The sequence below is a fragment of the Eurytemora carolleeae genome, unplaced genomic scaffold (genome assembly GCF_000591075.1).
Source record: "Eurytemora carolleeae unplaced genomic scaffold, Eaff_2.0 scaffold53, whole genome shotgun sequence".
NCBI lineage: Eukaryota > Metazoa > Arthropoda > Copepoda > Calanoida > Temoridae > Eurytemora > Eurytemora carolleeae.
In genome coordinates this window covers 539,638-557,021 of record NW_019396380.1, presented here as the reverse complement: position 1 = coordinate 557,021, position 17,384 = coordinate 539,638, and the positions used below count along the sequence as shown (strand labels likewise).

Sequence of the window (17,384 nt, the reverse complement as noted above, 5' to 3'; positions counted from 1 at the left end):
TGTAATATAATATGAAATATGTAAAAAATACATTATCATACCTTTATTGAAAATTTGTCTACAACTACAGGAGATATTAAAAACTACTTGTTACAAATTAATTAACACTAAATTAGCCAATTTTCAATGGCACCGTAAAAAAACATGAGTAACTTGTTATTACTAAAAGCAATTCATAATGTATCAAGTGATAAGATAATATTTTAAGATATGGAATTTAGAAACATATTTAAACTTAAAATATAGTTTAAAAAACTTGGCGGGCCAAATATTACGATCTTACGCAATGAATTAACCATTCAAAACACCGCCGGCATAAGCTTTTCATTGAGGTAGTTGATTTCGTGGCATCACTAATATAAACCTGTAATTCCGAACTTGCTTCGATTCATCAACAGTCTATAAGCTGAAAATATGATTATCACTAAGAAAACAACGGAAATCTGCATTTTATCAAATTCAGATAAAAAAGATTTGAAGTTATTTTCCTAGTTCGAAATATTTCTTAGTAATAATAGCATATTAAAGATGTTTAGGCAACTGTGGTCTGTGAGTCGATCTTATTCAAGAAAATATCTAAATCTACGACAAAAATCCCTTAAATATTATCAGTATCTTACAAAACTAAGAAAAAGGCACAATACAGTGAGATTACAAAATTAAAAACGTAAAAAACATTCAACAAATTTGTAAATTACAAAATTGAGGATATTAAAAAAAACAATCAGATTTTATAATTCAGATCAAAAATAACATTTAACAGACATATTCACTACTTCAGCTGCTGTCATTTTTAGATCAATTTTTATCTTTAATAATATGTACAAAAGTGATGAATTGATATTCTTAGAATTTTTTTCAATTTCACTTGTTAGAGAATATCTACTTGAAATTCTAATGTTTGAATGAACAATTGAAAATCCAGTCTCAAACTGAATATTTTCGTAGGTTAGTCTATTCATGACCGATTAGGAGTATGTCTATAGAATAGGGCCCGGAGCTTATAAATGGAATCCCTTTGTATGGATTATTTCTACTGAATTACCTTGTATGAAGTATGTCTATGGAATCTCCTTGTATTGATTATGTCTATGGAATCTCCTTGTATGGATTATGTCTGTGGAATCTCCTCATAAGGATTATGTCTATGGAATCTCCTTGTATGGATTATGTCTATGGAGTCTTCCTATAATGATTATGTCTATGGAATCTCCTTATACGGAGCTCTGGGTTCCTCTAGAAGAGGAAGAGTAGGATACGTATTTCCGTTTTCCATTTCAATATTGTCACTTCTCTTCGGATCCATCCTAACAAAATAATTGAGTCATATATTAACTAAATAATTTTTCGAGACGACATGTAACTATAAGTCGTCTTTCATTGAAAATTATCTCTGAGATCAATTTAATACCTATCTCTGAGATCAATATAATACCTATCTCTGAGATCAATTTAATACATATCTTTCAGATCAATATAATACCTATCTCTGAGATCAATATAATACTTATCTCTGAGATCAAGATAATACCTATCTCTGAGATTAATATAATACCTATCTCTGAGATCAATATAATACCTATCTCTGAGATCAATATAATACCTATCTCTGAGATCAATATAATACCTATCTCTGAGATCAATATAATACCTATCTCTGAGATCAATGACTAAATCATGAAAGATCATTGGATTCATATTCTTGCACAACTGCATCAGGATAAACCAGTCTCCAAACCACAGCTTTTCCATCACTGAATTTTATGCATTGATAAAAAATATTTTAATTAAAATGTCTTCTTTCTTATTCTAATCAAAGTAATATATTTTTTAAATGTCGTCATTACATCTAGAAATTTGGTTTAAAATGCTGAGGTGATAACCAGAAAACTGCAGAATAAGAAGACGACAATAACAATACTGAGTTTATTTGATGTTGTTACTGAGTACATTGCTTAAGTAAGTTATTAAAACACTTTAAACGTGAAATGTGGCTGTTTACGCTGTACAGTGTACAAGTGTTGTGTCACATGTTCTTGGACTATTTAAAATCATAACTTGAGTCTTTAAGTAGACTTCATATTCCAGAGTTTTCTGGTTCTCACTGTATTTACACCAGTTATAAATTTTTATTTTTATTTTTATCCCATTTAAAAGCTTGAAGGGAAATCATTACCTACTGAAATGTCGTCCTTGCTATTTGATTTAGCTCGTCCGCAGAATATGAGAAATCTAGTTCGCCTACAATTTATATTTATCAAATTAGTAAAAATGTTATACAATGGAATGCATAAAACGTTATATAATCTATAGAGTAACATGTTCGATTCACAACGATACCCATTAAACCTCAATATCTGAGTAACATGGGAAAGTTTACATCGTTTATCTCGCCATATTGAATGTACTCGATCATGTATAAAAATACTAGCTCAGAAATACAGTTAATCTATTTAACTAAGAATTGTCGAGCCAGGCTAATAACATTCCCGTGGTTATACCGAGTTCCCAAATCAAAATTCTGGGCAAATAAGATCGGGGAGTAATTATGAATTGATCGAATACAAACAGACAGCAAACCCGAGATTTCTACTGTATTTATGAATATAAAATAAACCATTAAAGTCAAGGCAGCAGCAGTACCTTGTAATCATCATATTTTAGCTCGTCTTTACAGTCTTTTTTGTGTAAATCTCCCCCCCCCCGGGCCGAAAAAAATTAGTTGAGAGCATAGATATGCATCATATATAAAGATGTACCTGGATGCACATGTAACAATTCTAAAGCAGAAAAACAATGAAGTCCAGCAGATAAGGCATAGGAACCAAAACCACAGAAAAATATAAATCTATAATTAAAAAAATGTTCATGTTAAAACTTTAGCTTATGTTGATAAGTTATGTGATTCAGGCCCACCCCCCCCCCCCACCCCCTGCGTGGGGATAATCATCCCACTTTTTTAACAATCCCTTAAAAATCAAAAGGCCCCGGTCGCTGATTTTAAATTTTTGAAAATATAAATGACCCCACCCCTCCCCCGCACCCAGCCTTTTTTATTTAAGGGATAAAATAACTTAATCTGATAAGAACTAAATGAATTTAAGTTTAGTTGATGTGTTATGAACATTCTAATTTTCCTTTTCGTTGATAATGTTGATGGGAAGAATGCAGAGTCCATCATGATTGACTATAGTTCCAGACGGTCCATACTTGTGAAAGGTACATTTAGAAACCTAAATAAACAATTTTAAACATTTTTTGTTTACATTGTCGTTATTATGTTTACTAGGCTTTAAAGTTGCTTCGCGCCCCCATCCCTATTACAAAATTTAGCTTAGAAGTTTAAATCCTTCTTAAAGGAGTTGAGTTTTTGGCACAAACTCTGATTTTCTAATCACTATATCTATAGAACCAAATGTTGCAGACCTTAGATATTTCAAACTATGAATTCTGTTAGATCAAATAATCTGAGTTTGAAATATCAAAGGTTTACAACATCGGGTTCTAAAGATATTGAGGTTTAAATATTTGATTTTGTTCCAAATACTCAATTCCTTTTCGCGGATTTCTCAGTTAAAATTGGTGAAATTTTTTAAATAATAAATTTCTACATTTTTTCGGGGAATAGGAATTGAGTTTTTGTCACAAACTCTGATTTTTTTATCCCTATAACTTCATAACCCAGTGGCGTATACCTTAGTTATTTCAAACCATGAATTCTGATAGATCAAATAAGCTAAGTTTAAAATATCAAAGGTTTACATTATCTGGTTGTAGATATATAGGTATTAGAAAATTTGAGTTTGTGGCAAAAACTCAATTTCTGTGTTCAACTCCGACCAGTCATAATCCTTCCCTTGGATCATGTAATGATGTTTTAAGTACCACAAAATCGTCTCAGAAGTCTCATCATTTTTGGGTAACCCTGTATATTGAATATAAATTACCCAGACATTAAATATTTGATTCTTTAAACTTAAAAACTTTTTTCCATGAAAGTCTAAACCTTTCAGGGTTTCGGGTAACTATGTTGTAAACAATACCTTAGGGAAAACCTTAGCCATAGGATCCACTCTTTCTTCATCCTAGTAGAATATTAATCATAATTAGTTTATAATTTTCATTATGCATTCTTTTAAAAACTGTTTTCAGAATGTGCACAAGTGAAAGAAGGGGGGGGGGGTAACATTTTAATCTTTAAGAGCAAACTTGAATCAATAATATTATCGACATCCTAACACAAAATTATTCTAATAAGAATTTCTATCAACGTTTTAATTGATGATTTCTCTGGAGAAAATGATTATTATTTTTTTCTTCCTAAACTGGTTTGAAGAAAAGGGAGAGGGTGGTTAACACGGTTGGTTTTTAACAACAAACTTTCTATCAATAATTTTCTTGGTGGTAATGCTAATGAATATTTCAATGAATCTGTGAACAGTGCAAATATGAGGGTGGGGGGAGCCTGGAGGTTGTATAGGGCAAATGAAAAAAGAGAAAACTCAAAACTGCTTCAATTAATGAAAAAGGGAATGATTTGGTTTTGGTTAATTAATAATTAGTATTTAAACTTACATCCAATCCTGTCATTCTCAGTACATCTGAACCATATGTACTGAACTCTCCTCCTAGAAAGGCGTCCATAAGGTACATCTGACCTAAAAGAAGAACAATTATAGTATAGTGTACTTACAATTTCGATTCTTAAGCGCACCATAGAGCATTGGAAAGTTATAGAAATCAAAAAAAATGAATAAGTGTCTGAAAATATTCAATCCACGATGTAAACTTTAAACACAAAAAAAATGTGCCTGATCGCGGTTCAGCCGCTTTGACTTGTATTAATATAAAATTATATTCTTCTTCTTTGAGAAGAAGAAGAATATGAAATTATATGCATTTCTAATAATTATGATCAATTTCATGTTCATAGGAAAAATTTGTTAAATATCAAGCAAGCATTTAGAACCAGAAAATCAATATTCCAATCTATTAACTATTATAAAAAAATAGATATTCGTGAAAAAAAATAATTAGAACAAAATAACTATTAATGCAATAAATGGAAAAGGACAATGGATCCGTAAAAATAAAATTATTATTTGATCTTAACATGTTATCTAATTAGAATCTTGAAGTTTTCACATAGGATTTATCATTATCAGATTATTGATATATTTCTTTTAGATTTACATCTTTCCAGGGGTTTTTAATTATTACTTTCTTAATACTCTTAATAATTTTCAAATACCTTTAACTTTGCCATATCATTTTGTATACTTTTTTATTAAAAACCCTGAATTCTGTTAAATCAAATAGTCAAATTTTTATTTGTTTAAGGATTACACTTCACTAGTCTGAAAACTAGTGTCAAGGGTGGAACTCGATGTTTAGTTCAATTGATATGACACAATTAACACCAGAAAAAAAATGGATTTTCAAAAGTTAAGGAGTACATTTTAACATTATACACTGATTGGTTGAATTTTTACTTCTTTCTTGGATATCGAATGCAAATTTAAGTAATCTCGGGTTTAGTAAAACATTAGTTTAGTTAAACATTAATCTTGATATCCATTATTCTTAAGTTTTCAGCTCTGGTTAAAGAGGTAATATAATTTAACAGTTTTTTTATTAAAGGGATTGTAAAGAAAAAATGAAAAAATGCGCTGAAATTCTAAATGATAATGTTGGTGCTTCAGGATCTGTCATTATAAATTTTTTAATTTTTATTTTGCATTTTAATAGATATAATTGATAATATTTTTTTTTTAAGTCTGTATTACGTCATAAGAACTTCCGCCAATGAGAGTGCAGTATGATGGTCACATGATATAGATGTAAATCACATGACCAGTATACTACACTGCCATTGGCTGAAGTTCTGGTTACGTAATACGTACTGTACGGACTATATGCAAAAATATTATCAATTATATCTATTAAAAATGCAAAATAAAAATAAAAAAATTTATAATGACAGATCCTGAAGCACCAACATTACCGTTTAGAATTTCAGCGCAAAGGTCTGATACCTTTGTATGCTTTTTGTCTAAGTCAATTGTAAATGTCTTTTAACTTTCTATTTTTTAAATAACACTTTTTAGTACATAGAATATTTTGTATGGCTCTGTACAAAAGCTGAATAGAACTCAGCTAAAAATACAAATACATAGGGATTTGAATAAAACATAATTGGTTTACAGGTAGTTGAAATTAAAGTAGACAATTGATTGAGGGGTGTAGGTTCGGAAGTGAAGATCCCTGTGACGACAGTTTAAACCATAGAAATTACAAACTTCATTAGAACATTTTAAAACTCTGTGTATTTGACAAGTTCACCCCCTAAATATAAGTTCAACCCCCCCCCCCCCCATATATTTTTTCTAAATATGCCCTTGGGCCTGGGCTATATGTTAGGGACCTGATATGGTCCAAAGGATTGTTTCTGCTCGGTCTAATTTACAACTACATTTTCCTTGATTCTTAAAAGCAACCTTGGGAAGTTAAGATTATTACCGGAAAGAAGGAGACTATAGGCCTGTGCTTTAATTTATTAAGCAGACAGTTTACATATTCATTTAAATATGTATGTGTTACATAAAGTCAGTTAAGCCCTCACAGGTTTTTGAAAAATCTTTGATAAAAATGATATGTTGTTTTGCCTTCTGGAGTAAATAAGTGATATTTAAGAACAGAATTGAAAAAACAAGGTCTGATTGAGGGACTCAGACATAAATTAAACTTTTAAAAATTATATGAAAAGAATACCTTATTATCAGACAAATGGAAAAATCTATAGAATCACAACAGGCCAATTAGGCTGTCGTTAATTTCGGGGTATTTGATATCTTTTAGAGGCTGAAAGATTGACAAATAAAAAAGTCCAATTAAAGAAATTTTTTCTGGCTAATTCTAAAAATCAATAGAATCAAAAATAACGATGATTGAATGCTTTATATCTTCAATCTTTGTATTTGTGAACATTTAGTAAAAAATACATTAATTTTAGTGTTTTTTTTACATACTCATACAATATGTATATTATTAAACAGTTTAGGAAACATTAATAATAAGTAGACAAATAATATTGTTTTAAAAATATTGACAGCAAGTAATATTTATGCTTCTTGAACCAAATTCTGAACACCAACTTTGTTCATTTTAAAATTTAAGATTGAAGAGTTAAAGACAATCCATTTTTCTTTTGTCTTTGTTTTTGTCTGTGACACCTTGTGACAGAAAAAATCTCTGCTGAAGAAAATGAACAGTTTAAATAAACAAAAAATTTATATAAAATTCATACTTTATCTGACACAGTTTTCAAAGTTGATGTTTTAAATCGGGCATTGCCATCTTTGTCACTTGAATTTACACTAACTGTCCCTTTTATGTCACCTTGATACAGGGTGTATGTGCATCAAGTAAAGTACATATAAACATAGAATAAAACCATAAGCTCACCATAAGATATAAAAGATATATAAGATATAAAATATATATAAGATATAAAAATTTTCCATGATAAAATCTTTCTATAAATGTATGAATTAAAACCTCTTTAATTCATCTAAAAGAATGATCCAATTATCTAGCAAACTAGTTTCAATTTTTACTAAAATTCTAAAATAATTTCATGTGTAATTATCATAAGTATGCCGATTAACAAACATGTATAAAACTATCTAGTCACTTATCTATAACCTTCTTTATATGTCAACCAAATACATTAAAACCTAATATATCTAAACCAATAAAAATAAAAAAATTGTCCACATTCTTAATTAATCATGTCTATGGGCCGAAAGCTATAAGCACAAGAAAAATATTCAAATTTTTTTCAAGTTCGATTATCTCACCCATGGAAGAAAAAAAATGGAGAAAATGAAGGTACAGGGCTATGTATGATTTAAATTAATAAAAGCAAAACTTCCTAACGAACACTAATTCATGCTTCGTATACTGTATAACTAGTTTTGTACTGTATAAACTAGTATTGTACTGTATAAATTAGTATTGTACTGCATAAACTAGTATTGTACTGTATAAAGTAGTATTGTACTGTATAAACTAGTATTGTACTGTATAAACTAGTTTTGTACTGTATAAACTAGTTTTGTGTTGTTTAAATTAGTATTGTACTGTATAAAGTAGTATTGTACTGTATAAAGTAGTATTGTACTGTATAAAGTAGTATTGTACTGTATAAACTAGTATTGCACTGTATAAACTAGTATTGTACTGTATAAACTAATATTGTACTGTATAAACTAGTTTTGTGCTGTTGAACTATTATTGTACTGTATAGACTAGTATTGTACTGTATAAATTAGTATTGTACTGTATAAACTAGTATTGCACTGTATAAACTAGTTTTGTGTTGTATAAACTAGTATTGTACTGTATAAACTAGTATTGTACTGTATAAAGTAGTATTGTACTGTATAAAGTAGTATTGTACTGTATAAACTAGTATTGCACTGTATAAACTAGTATTGTACTGTATAAACTAATATTGTACTGTATAAACTAGTTTTGTGCTGTTGAACTATTATTGTACTGTATAGACTAGTATTGTAAAACTAGTATTGTACCGTAAAAACTATAGTACTTTACTGTATAAACTAGTTTTGTGTTGTATAAACTAGTATTGTACTGTATAAACTAGTATTGTGCTGTATAAAATAGTTTTGTGTTGTATGAACTAGTTTTGTGCTGTTAAACTATTATTGTACTGTATGAACTAGAATTGTACTGTACCGAAAATGTTGATCAGATTGAGGAATTCACAACCCAGGAACTTAAACACGTACATGTTGTTTGTCCTCAAGGTCCGCAAGAAGTAATTTACGATAAGCGCCCTGTAAATGTGTCATTGATAATATCAAGGAAGATTGAAACTTTGTTAAAAATAAAACTGTACTGTAGTTCCTGGGAGCAATGTATACAAACGGAGTTCTGTCACATTCCTTATAGAAACTACAGTTCTCTATGTATTTATCTTCATATTAAGTCCAGGGTGTCCCACGAAACATGACAGTTGGTGAATAGTTTAAAATATCTTCTTCCATAATTTGATAATATGTTTAATACTAACGAGACTAATAACATTTTTTATATGACAGTTGTATTATAGTAAAATTGATTTCACTGTAAAATATATATATCAGTTAAACATTATTTTAAAGAAATAAACTGCAAAAAGTCTTAAACAGTATGTGGAATAAGACATTCAAAACTATTCACCATCTGTCATGCTCGTGGGACACCCTATCTGACAAAAAAAAACAAGTAAAAAAAGTATTACAGTAATTATAAGATGTGTTTTAATTATGTTAAATATAGTAAAATTAACAACAATCTTGACAAAAATAAAAAAAGTTTTATTTTTATGTTTGTTTAATTGAAAATGAGGCTGTGCCTACTGACTGCATGATGTGTATACAAATTATTGTCCATTTTGTTTTTTTAAATAATTCTTACCTTTTGTTTTCAGTGTTTTCCCCTCCAGTCAGCACATAGCCGTTCAAATCCTATAGGAATAATTCCCTTATTTTTAGAATTTAATGATTTATATTTATAAATTATATTAAATTTATATTATAAACATTTGACTTTAAAACTTTTTTTTATATTCTACCAAACTACTGAAGGAGATAATTGATTGTATCGATTATCATATAGCACATTTATTTTATCCTTCTTTTAAAACAGGATACATCCCTAGCGAGTCTCTAGCTGAACCGAAAAGAACAAAATCATATAAATTAGAACAGGTTTTAAACAAAATCTAGAAAGTTTTCCGTCCGCAATGTTTCCTAAATTGTAGGATTCAATTGAAATTGACCTTAAAGAGACTAAATCTGCAAAAATATTGAAACAAACAGTAATCAATATTTATCTTGAGAATTATGAGAGGTTTAAATGCATAATTTGACGTGTTTAACCAACAATATTTATCATCGTTAACTAACTTAGGCTTAATAACTCAAAACGCTGGTTAGGCGGGTTCATAATTGTTATTTGAATAAAAATATGAAAATATATTCAAGTCAAGTCAAGCTAAAGTAACTAACACAAATAATTGAAATTTGATTGGTTTTCATTGATAACTCCTCTTGTTGAAGAGGTATTGAGAAGAACAAAAATGTTTTATATTTCTAATATATAATCAGATAAGCTTTCTTTTCTCATACTGTGCTTAAAATCAAATCTAGAGGAGCTACGAGGTCACAAAGTTGTACCAGTAATTTCGCATAAATTTAACCTTCTCCTTTTGTACAGTTTGCAGTGAATTCGACGATGTGATACTATGTCATTAGATTTACTAATAACAATAATAATAATGATACCTGCAGCAGCATTCCAATCTTCCCGCCCTCGAAACTTTTCCACAGAAAATGTGGGAAATAACAACAGCACGCCTCAATAGAGATTATTTTAATTTTTTTCGTCAGATTATATTATTATTCTTTATCATATATAACCCTGACGTTAACCCACGCTCAAGGAGTATGAATTAGAAGGGAGATACAACTGGCGCGGCCCGCCCTACCACATGATTATACATGCTTTGCAGACGGTACTCCATTTGTATAAGAAATATTCAGAATGTCCTATAAAACTTATAAATTTTAATTTTTAAGAAAACTTTTTTGTTCTGGATGATTGCAAATATCTATATAAGACTTTCCTAATCCGGCATATTTTAAAAATTCAAAATAAGTAGTGATAAAAATTAGTAAAAACTATCCAAAAACAGGAAAGATTCTGCATATAATAATTGCCAAACCAAATTGAATTTTTATTATGAACAAAAATGTTTAGTATTTATATAGAAGTATTTCCGGGTGTCACTTTATTCTAGTTTTGCATTATTTTCATTCATGTAAAACAGTAAAACAGAGATTCTGTAGCTAGTTTAAAACTGAACAACTGACGAATATTTAGGAGAAAGGGATGGCCGATTTGTAATTCCCAAATCTGTGTATGGAAAGTTATTGTAACAGGGTGTAATAAATGCTTTACTCCAATATTTCTTTAAGCGTGTATCAATCCAAACACAACTCTATCAAATTATATTCTCTCAACAGAGAACTGATACTTCTACCCGTAAATAAACAGAGTCTATATCCAACTAACTATATTTTTGGTTTAATGATACAGGTAAAAATGGAACTGCATGGTTAAGGGTACTGCAGGGTACATTGTACTTCAGGGTACAGAATAATGCTGAGTACAGAAGGCTACGTGGTACTGCAGGGTATAGGGTACTGCAGGTTACAGGGTAGATCAGGTTACAGGGTACTGCAGGGTACAAGGGCACTGCAGGGTACAAGGGCACTGCAGGGTACAGGGCACCACTGCAGTACCGTTCAGTACCTTCCAGTACACTGCGGTACTCCAAAGTAACCCCGTCACCCAACCCCTTGGTACCCCCATTACCCCTGAGTACCCCCCTACACCCGGAATAGTACCCAGCAGTACCCAGCAGTACCCAGCAGTACCCAGTAGTACCCAGCAGTACCCAGTAGTACCCAGTAGTACCCAGTAGTACCTAGTAGTACCCAGTAGTACCCAGTAGTACCCAGTAGTACCCAGTAGTACCCAGTAGTACCCAGTAGTACCCAGTAGTAACCAGCAGTACCATGCAGTACCCTGCAGTACCCCACAATACTCCACAGTACCCCGGCAGTACCCAGCAGTACCAAGCAGGACTCACCAGTACCCTGCAGATATGGGGATTACAAATTGGCGACGTTGCCATCCCTCCCTCCATTAAGTGATCAACTGATTGGTATTAAACAAGCTTTTTCGTCCATAAAAATTGTGCAAAACTATAAAGAAATAATGTTAAAATGTGCTTCTGACTCTAATCTACTTGATTATTTTTATTAAATATGAAAATTCTGTTTTTTTTAAGCAGAATATTTCCTATTTTTTATAAAGGTTTTACATCGGTATTATTATGCAGGGAAATCACCATCTTTCTAAAAATCCCAGGGAAAGATTTTACATGTTCTTTAAAACATGTGTTATATGTAATATAAAAAATATAAAAAGTGCATGGGTTCCCTAGATAAAATGTCAGCCAATTTTGTCCCACTGTGTTGCCAGTTATTAAAGCAATAATATATATATTATATATATAAGATAGGATATTTATTATATAGATTAGTTTACCTGGAAGAAAAGAACAAATACAACCCATTGATACCAAGCATGCCGAATCTCATCTCCTTCTTCCGTCACCTTAAGCAAATGTATATAAGTAATTTTAAGTGAGCCTTCAACCACGATTTAATTATCTTTATCGATACAAATACTAACATTTTACGATAAAACTAAGCCATAATTATTTATAAAAATTCCTAGGGTTACCCATACAGGATGAAACTTAATCTGTTTAATTATATTTATGATTACGGCCCTGCAACTGCAAACTTGTAAACTTGTTTTTTCTTAGTCCAATCATAACATAAGCCGTTACAGGACGTTATATAAGGCAAAAGATTTAATTCAAATATGAGATTGTCATATTTTACGAGTTCCATGACGTCTTTACAGACTCATCCTTTGTGGGCAACCCTGTATGATAGACTAGCTTCAATATAGGGAGATGGATTATGTAAATTATACTAATCAATTTTCTCTAATATTTTTTAATCATTTCATTTGAAGTACTGGAGTGGGAACCCAGTCTTGCCTGGAAGCTAAGTTTTTCCTTTTATTGCCAACCCACTTTTAAACTATAAAAGTCGACCCACTCAACTTATAGCCTGAAAACTAAGCTAAGAAAATTCCCAAGGTTCTCCCAAGTTCCCAAATCAAAATTTGAGGCAAATCAATTGAGATCAGGCATACAAATAATCAAACAGAGATTACAACTTCATTATATATCGAGATGACAACTTAATATATGTAATAAATATAGTAATAACCCCCAAACCATAGAAACCTAAATCTAACTGCATATATGTAATAACCCTTTTTACATTTCTTTTAAATATAGCTATGTTCATTAAACTCTGAACAGACATATCGGTCATTGACATTTTTACCTGTATCAGCAAACTAAATCATGCAATGAATTTGGGACTCGAGTTCTGAAAACAATACAAAGTGAATTTTTCCTGTGCTTTCAGGAACTTGAAAGAACAGATAGATGAGTGGATAGAGCAAGGGGACATTGAACCTGCTAACAGCCCCTGGGCCATCAATTAAGAAGAAGGATGAAAGGACAAGATGGGTGACAGATCTAAGGCTTTTAAATTCTGCCACATTGAAGGATGCTTACCATTAACAAACATTCAAGAGAATCTGCAGAAGTTGAAGGATGCCACAATATTCACTAGTCATGTCAATTGACACTTGTGGCACCTATCACTGCATACAAATCGAGGAAGGAAGTAGAGATTGTACACCATTTATCAGCCCGTTCAGAATCTTCCATTAGATATGAATGTCATTCAGCTTATCTAATGAAAGCAGAGTGCATTCGAAGTTGTTGGACCTGGTAATGGCTGATCTACCTGCAGGTTACTGGTTTTTTGGATGACATTCTGGCATATTCGACAGACCCATGGGGACACTTGGAACAACTAAGGAAGGTAGTTCAAGCTCACACTAACGCATAGATCAAGATACAGCCAAAGAAGACCAAGGTCTTTTTAATCGGAAGTAGAGTATTTAGGACATAAAGTGAGTTAAGATGGAGTACAAATGCTAGAGTATTATATCAAGAATGTACAGAACTAGTTGTAAGGAGATGTCCTCATTACTTGGATTTACTGGATATTAGCAGGGTTTCATTCCCAGGTTCTCAGCTTTGACAACAGCATGAATTCAAGTGGTCAGATGACATAGAGAAAGATTTTGAGCAATTAAAGGCAGAATTCACAGCAGGAAAGATTCAGGCATATTCAGTCTTTGACTCTAATGAGCCCTTTATTCTCACCACAAATTGGTCTGCATTGAATATTGCTGGTGCACTGTATCAAAAACAGGAAGGAGTGGAGCGTTTTATCAGTTGCTGGGGCAGGAAGTGCAATTGATATGAGAACATTATCCATCTATGAAGGGAGAGTTATTGGATTTAGTGAAGAGCATGTATGAAGAGATGGAAGCAAATCCTGAAGTAACGGCCCACCCTTTTTAGTTTATACAGACACATCCAGTACATAGTCAGTATAAAATCTGAGTAAAGCCTTTTTCATCACTGGTTTGCAGAATTGGCTCAGTTCGAGTTCATAGTGATTCACCAGAAGGGGACAAAAAATGTGAATGCAGATGCATTATCAAGATCAGATCAATTTGATGAACCAACTAAAGAAGAGAATAAAGAATATCAGTTAGATGATGAAGTAGGCGAATTCAAGATAACTTATGCTACAGATCTAGACAGCGATCTGGAGGAGATAGCTATAGAGAGGCGGAAGTTTGCCGGATATTAACCTGCAGTGCACAGTATGTATCAAAAACAAGGGCATGAGATTATAGAAGGGAATGAGCTATGGAAACTACAGGAAGAAAATGAAGTCTTGAATGAAGTTATACAGTGGGTTGTACAAGGCAAAGCACCACATATGCAAGAATTAAGAAAGTACAAGGAGTAATGAGGATGAGACAGATCTTCAATCCTATGTTGTTCATGATAAATGATTGGGTTTTCTGTTACAATAAACACATGGATCTAACAAAGCCATATAATGCTCTGAGTATCTGCTTACTGGAAGCAAGTTTAAAAGAAGCGTTCCAGATCTGTCAAAATAATAATGTCCAGACATGAAGGAGTAAACGGTACTTTAGACAAGTTTCAGAGAACTTTCTTAGTTTTATCAGCTCTAACAAGTTCAGATATCTGTCTCACCAGAGAAAGAAGCATCAAACCCAAGATGGGATGTCATGTTTCGAGTACAGTGGGAAACATAGGTAAAAAAGTATTCATTGACCTTGACCAAAACAGTGAGAAAGAACCGTTATTTGTTGACAGTGCAAGACGAATTCACAAGATTTGCAAGTGCTTATCCAATTTACAATACAGAGGCTTGCACCATGGCAAGATTTTTAATTTAAAGACTTTAGTGTGTTTGGTTTCCCTAATTAAATACACTTAGACAACTTGTGGCAAGTTCATAAACCAGTTATGGAAAGAGTTATTTCGAGTATTAAAAATATTGCATAACAAGACCCTACAATACAACCCATCTTACAACATCCTTGAGAGATGGCATTGATCCATAATGGGTATTTTGTAACCCATGGGTTGGGAGATGCAGGAGGAATGAGATCAGAGTGTAAAAGCAGCCGGTTTAGATTAAAACACAACCATGCATACTAACAGTGGTCAGACCCCATTCTTCAACCATGTTTGGATGGAAAGCTACACTTCTTGTTTGTTGGATATATCCCCTACCTAAAGCAGACAGGGAAATGGAACTATCAGACTGGACAGACTGATGCAAGAACGGTTACAAATGGCTTATGTTGCAGGTATGAGTGAGAAGCATACCAAAATGCTCAATACTACAAGCCAATCTTGTCAAAGTTTGAAATTGGAGAGTGGATCTGGGTTTTTGATCTGAAGATTATCCATGGAAGTTGTGAAAAGTTAAGTACATATTGAGCTGGACCGCACAAGATTTTCAGGAAAATCTCTCCAGCCCTAGCAGAAGTAATGGAAGTGTACAAGAAAGGAAAATCCAGGCAAGTCAGCATAGATGTATTAAAAGAATTCAGAGGAGATTGTAGTGCCTACTGGTTTCCCAGTGATCCCTCACACTCTGCAATATTAGAAACGAATAAGATGAGAGAAGTTTCAAATTTAATGTAAATTCAACAGCTGCAAATGGTGATCCAACAGCTGTAATTAGCACAGGAACTGAAACATTGTCATACAGGGAAGATAATACAAAGAAAATGGATTTGTTATCCCCTTCCCGAAAACCAAAAGAATGTCACAGCAGAATTGTTAAGAATAATACATCTGCAGGAGTAGAAGCACCCCTTCCCCCACCCCATCTGTCTAGCAGATGAGGACGTAGATATGGAAACGCAGAATTAGTTCATGGTAACACAACGTTTAATCAGTAATCCAGATTCTGAATATCATTCTGGAACCAGACACTAACATGGACACATCACATGTTGCAGGAATACAGAAATGACAGAGATATCAGCAACATGGGGAATCCAAGTGCAGGGACAGGGAAGGGATTAAAAGGAGTCAAAGAAATATCCCCATTGTATCCAACAAAGAACTCAAAGACAACATTGATGAATTGGATCAGCCTAATGTTGTAGATACAGTTTCAATTGTGTATTAGGGCAATGCAACTGTATTGATAAGAAACAGGAACAAGTTCTGGTTCTCCAGTCTCCTGTTATATGTACAAATGATGAACCGAAAAAGTCGAAGAATCATATGAAACCTGGCCTGTTTGATATGATGGAGTTCATGAATTTTCTGTTTGCAGTCGAGAAATCGGAATGGAGACAAAACAAAGAAGAGATGTGTAGTGGCTAAAATTGTAGAAAATAAGGGATAGATAACTATATTTTTCAACACTCCTCCATTTTGTAATTAATACTGTGGCAGATCCCATAATTTTACCTAGATCAAATATGTTGTACTTTGTCTGCAAATCTAAATGTACTTATCAGTAACTATGCAAATCTTGTATTGTGATTAATCTAACCTAGATACATCTTTAAATAACTATGCCAAACCTGTATTGTGATTTGCTTAACTAGGTTTGTATATAACAACGCAAAACTTGTAATTACGCATATTTAACTTAATCTGTAACCTAGAACCTAAAATACACTAAGTTGGAATTAGACTCCACTTTAATTATGGTGTGAGAGTAATTACTTCTTGGTTAACAAACAAGAAGCCTTTGAATCCCTTTTATTGAAGGATGAAGTATACAGATAAAGTTGTGTCCTGATTGACATTGAAAGTAAAGTATTGACACAGAAAAAGTTGTGTCCGGATTGACATTGATAGTAAAGTATTGATACAGATAAAGTCGTGTCCGGATTGACATTGATACTAAAGTATTGTTAAGTTGTATCTTGAAACATAGATATCATTGAATACGGAAGTATATGCCTGGATTGATACCGTATTACAGAACTAAATAGTTCTATACCTCGTGGATTAACAACAGGGATTGATTTGTACCTGGATTGATACAAGTCTAAACGGATTTATTGGAGTAGGGCATTTACTACACATAATGTTTACCTTGACGAGCCCTCTATCTGCAGTAACAGGATATGGACCAACACCAGGATGGGGGAAATCAACTCCAAGTCTACCTAAACATATGTATATGTAACGTCAAGTTACATTGGGGTAAATCCAGAGGGGGGGGGGGGGG

At 32.4% G+C, this 17,384-nt stretch overlaps 1 protein-coding gene across 3 annotated transcripts in view; it reads right to left on the bottom strand.

Moving 5' to 3' along the window:
• Window positions 1–28: 28 nt before the first annotated feature.
• The window catches only part of LOC111702066 (innexin inx2), a 23,243-nt gene continuing 5,887 nt past the window's right edge, over window positions 29–17,384 (bottom strand). The window contains exons 4-16 of one of the 3 annotated variants that reach the window (XR_002765348.1): window positions 17,249–17,322; window positions 12,184–12,252; window positions 10,353–10,424; window positions 9,484–9,533; window positions 8,761–8,861; window positions 4,576–4,658; window positions 4,044–4,085; window positions 3,138–3,233; window positions 2,760–2,848; window positions 2,177–2,241; window positions 1,652–1,754; window positions 1,046–1,307; window positions 29–406 (exon numbers count right to left, since the gene is read on the bottom strand). Coding sequence is in view for 2 of the 3 variants with exons in the window: in XM_023473629.1 (XP_023329397.1) it covers window positions 1,146–1,154; window positions 1,211–1,307; window positions 1,652–1,754; window positions 2,177–2,241; window positions 2,760–2,848; window positions 3,138–3,233; window positions 4,044–4,085; window positions 4,576–4,658; window positions 8,761–8,861; window positions 9,484–9,533; window positions 10,353–10,424; window positions 12,184–12,252; window positions 17,249–17,322 (950 nt within the window). In the remaining variant the exon portion in view is untranslated. Of the gene's footprint in view, window positions 1,308–1,651; window positions 1,755–2,176; window positions 2,242–2,759; window positions 2,849–3,137; window positions 3,234–4,043; window positions 4,086–4,575; window positions 4,659–8,760; window positions 8,862–9,483; window positions 9,534–10,352; window positions 10,425–12,183; window positions 12,253–17,248; window positions 17,323–17,384 lie in introns of all 3 variants that reach the window. The other 2 variants (XM_023473629.1, XM_023473628.1) reach the window with 2 other exon arrangements.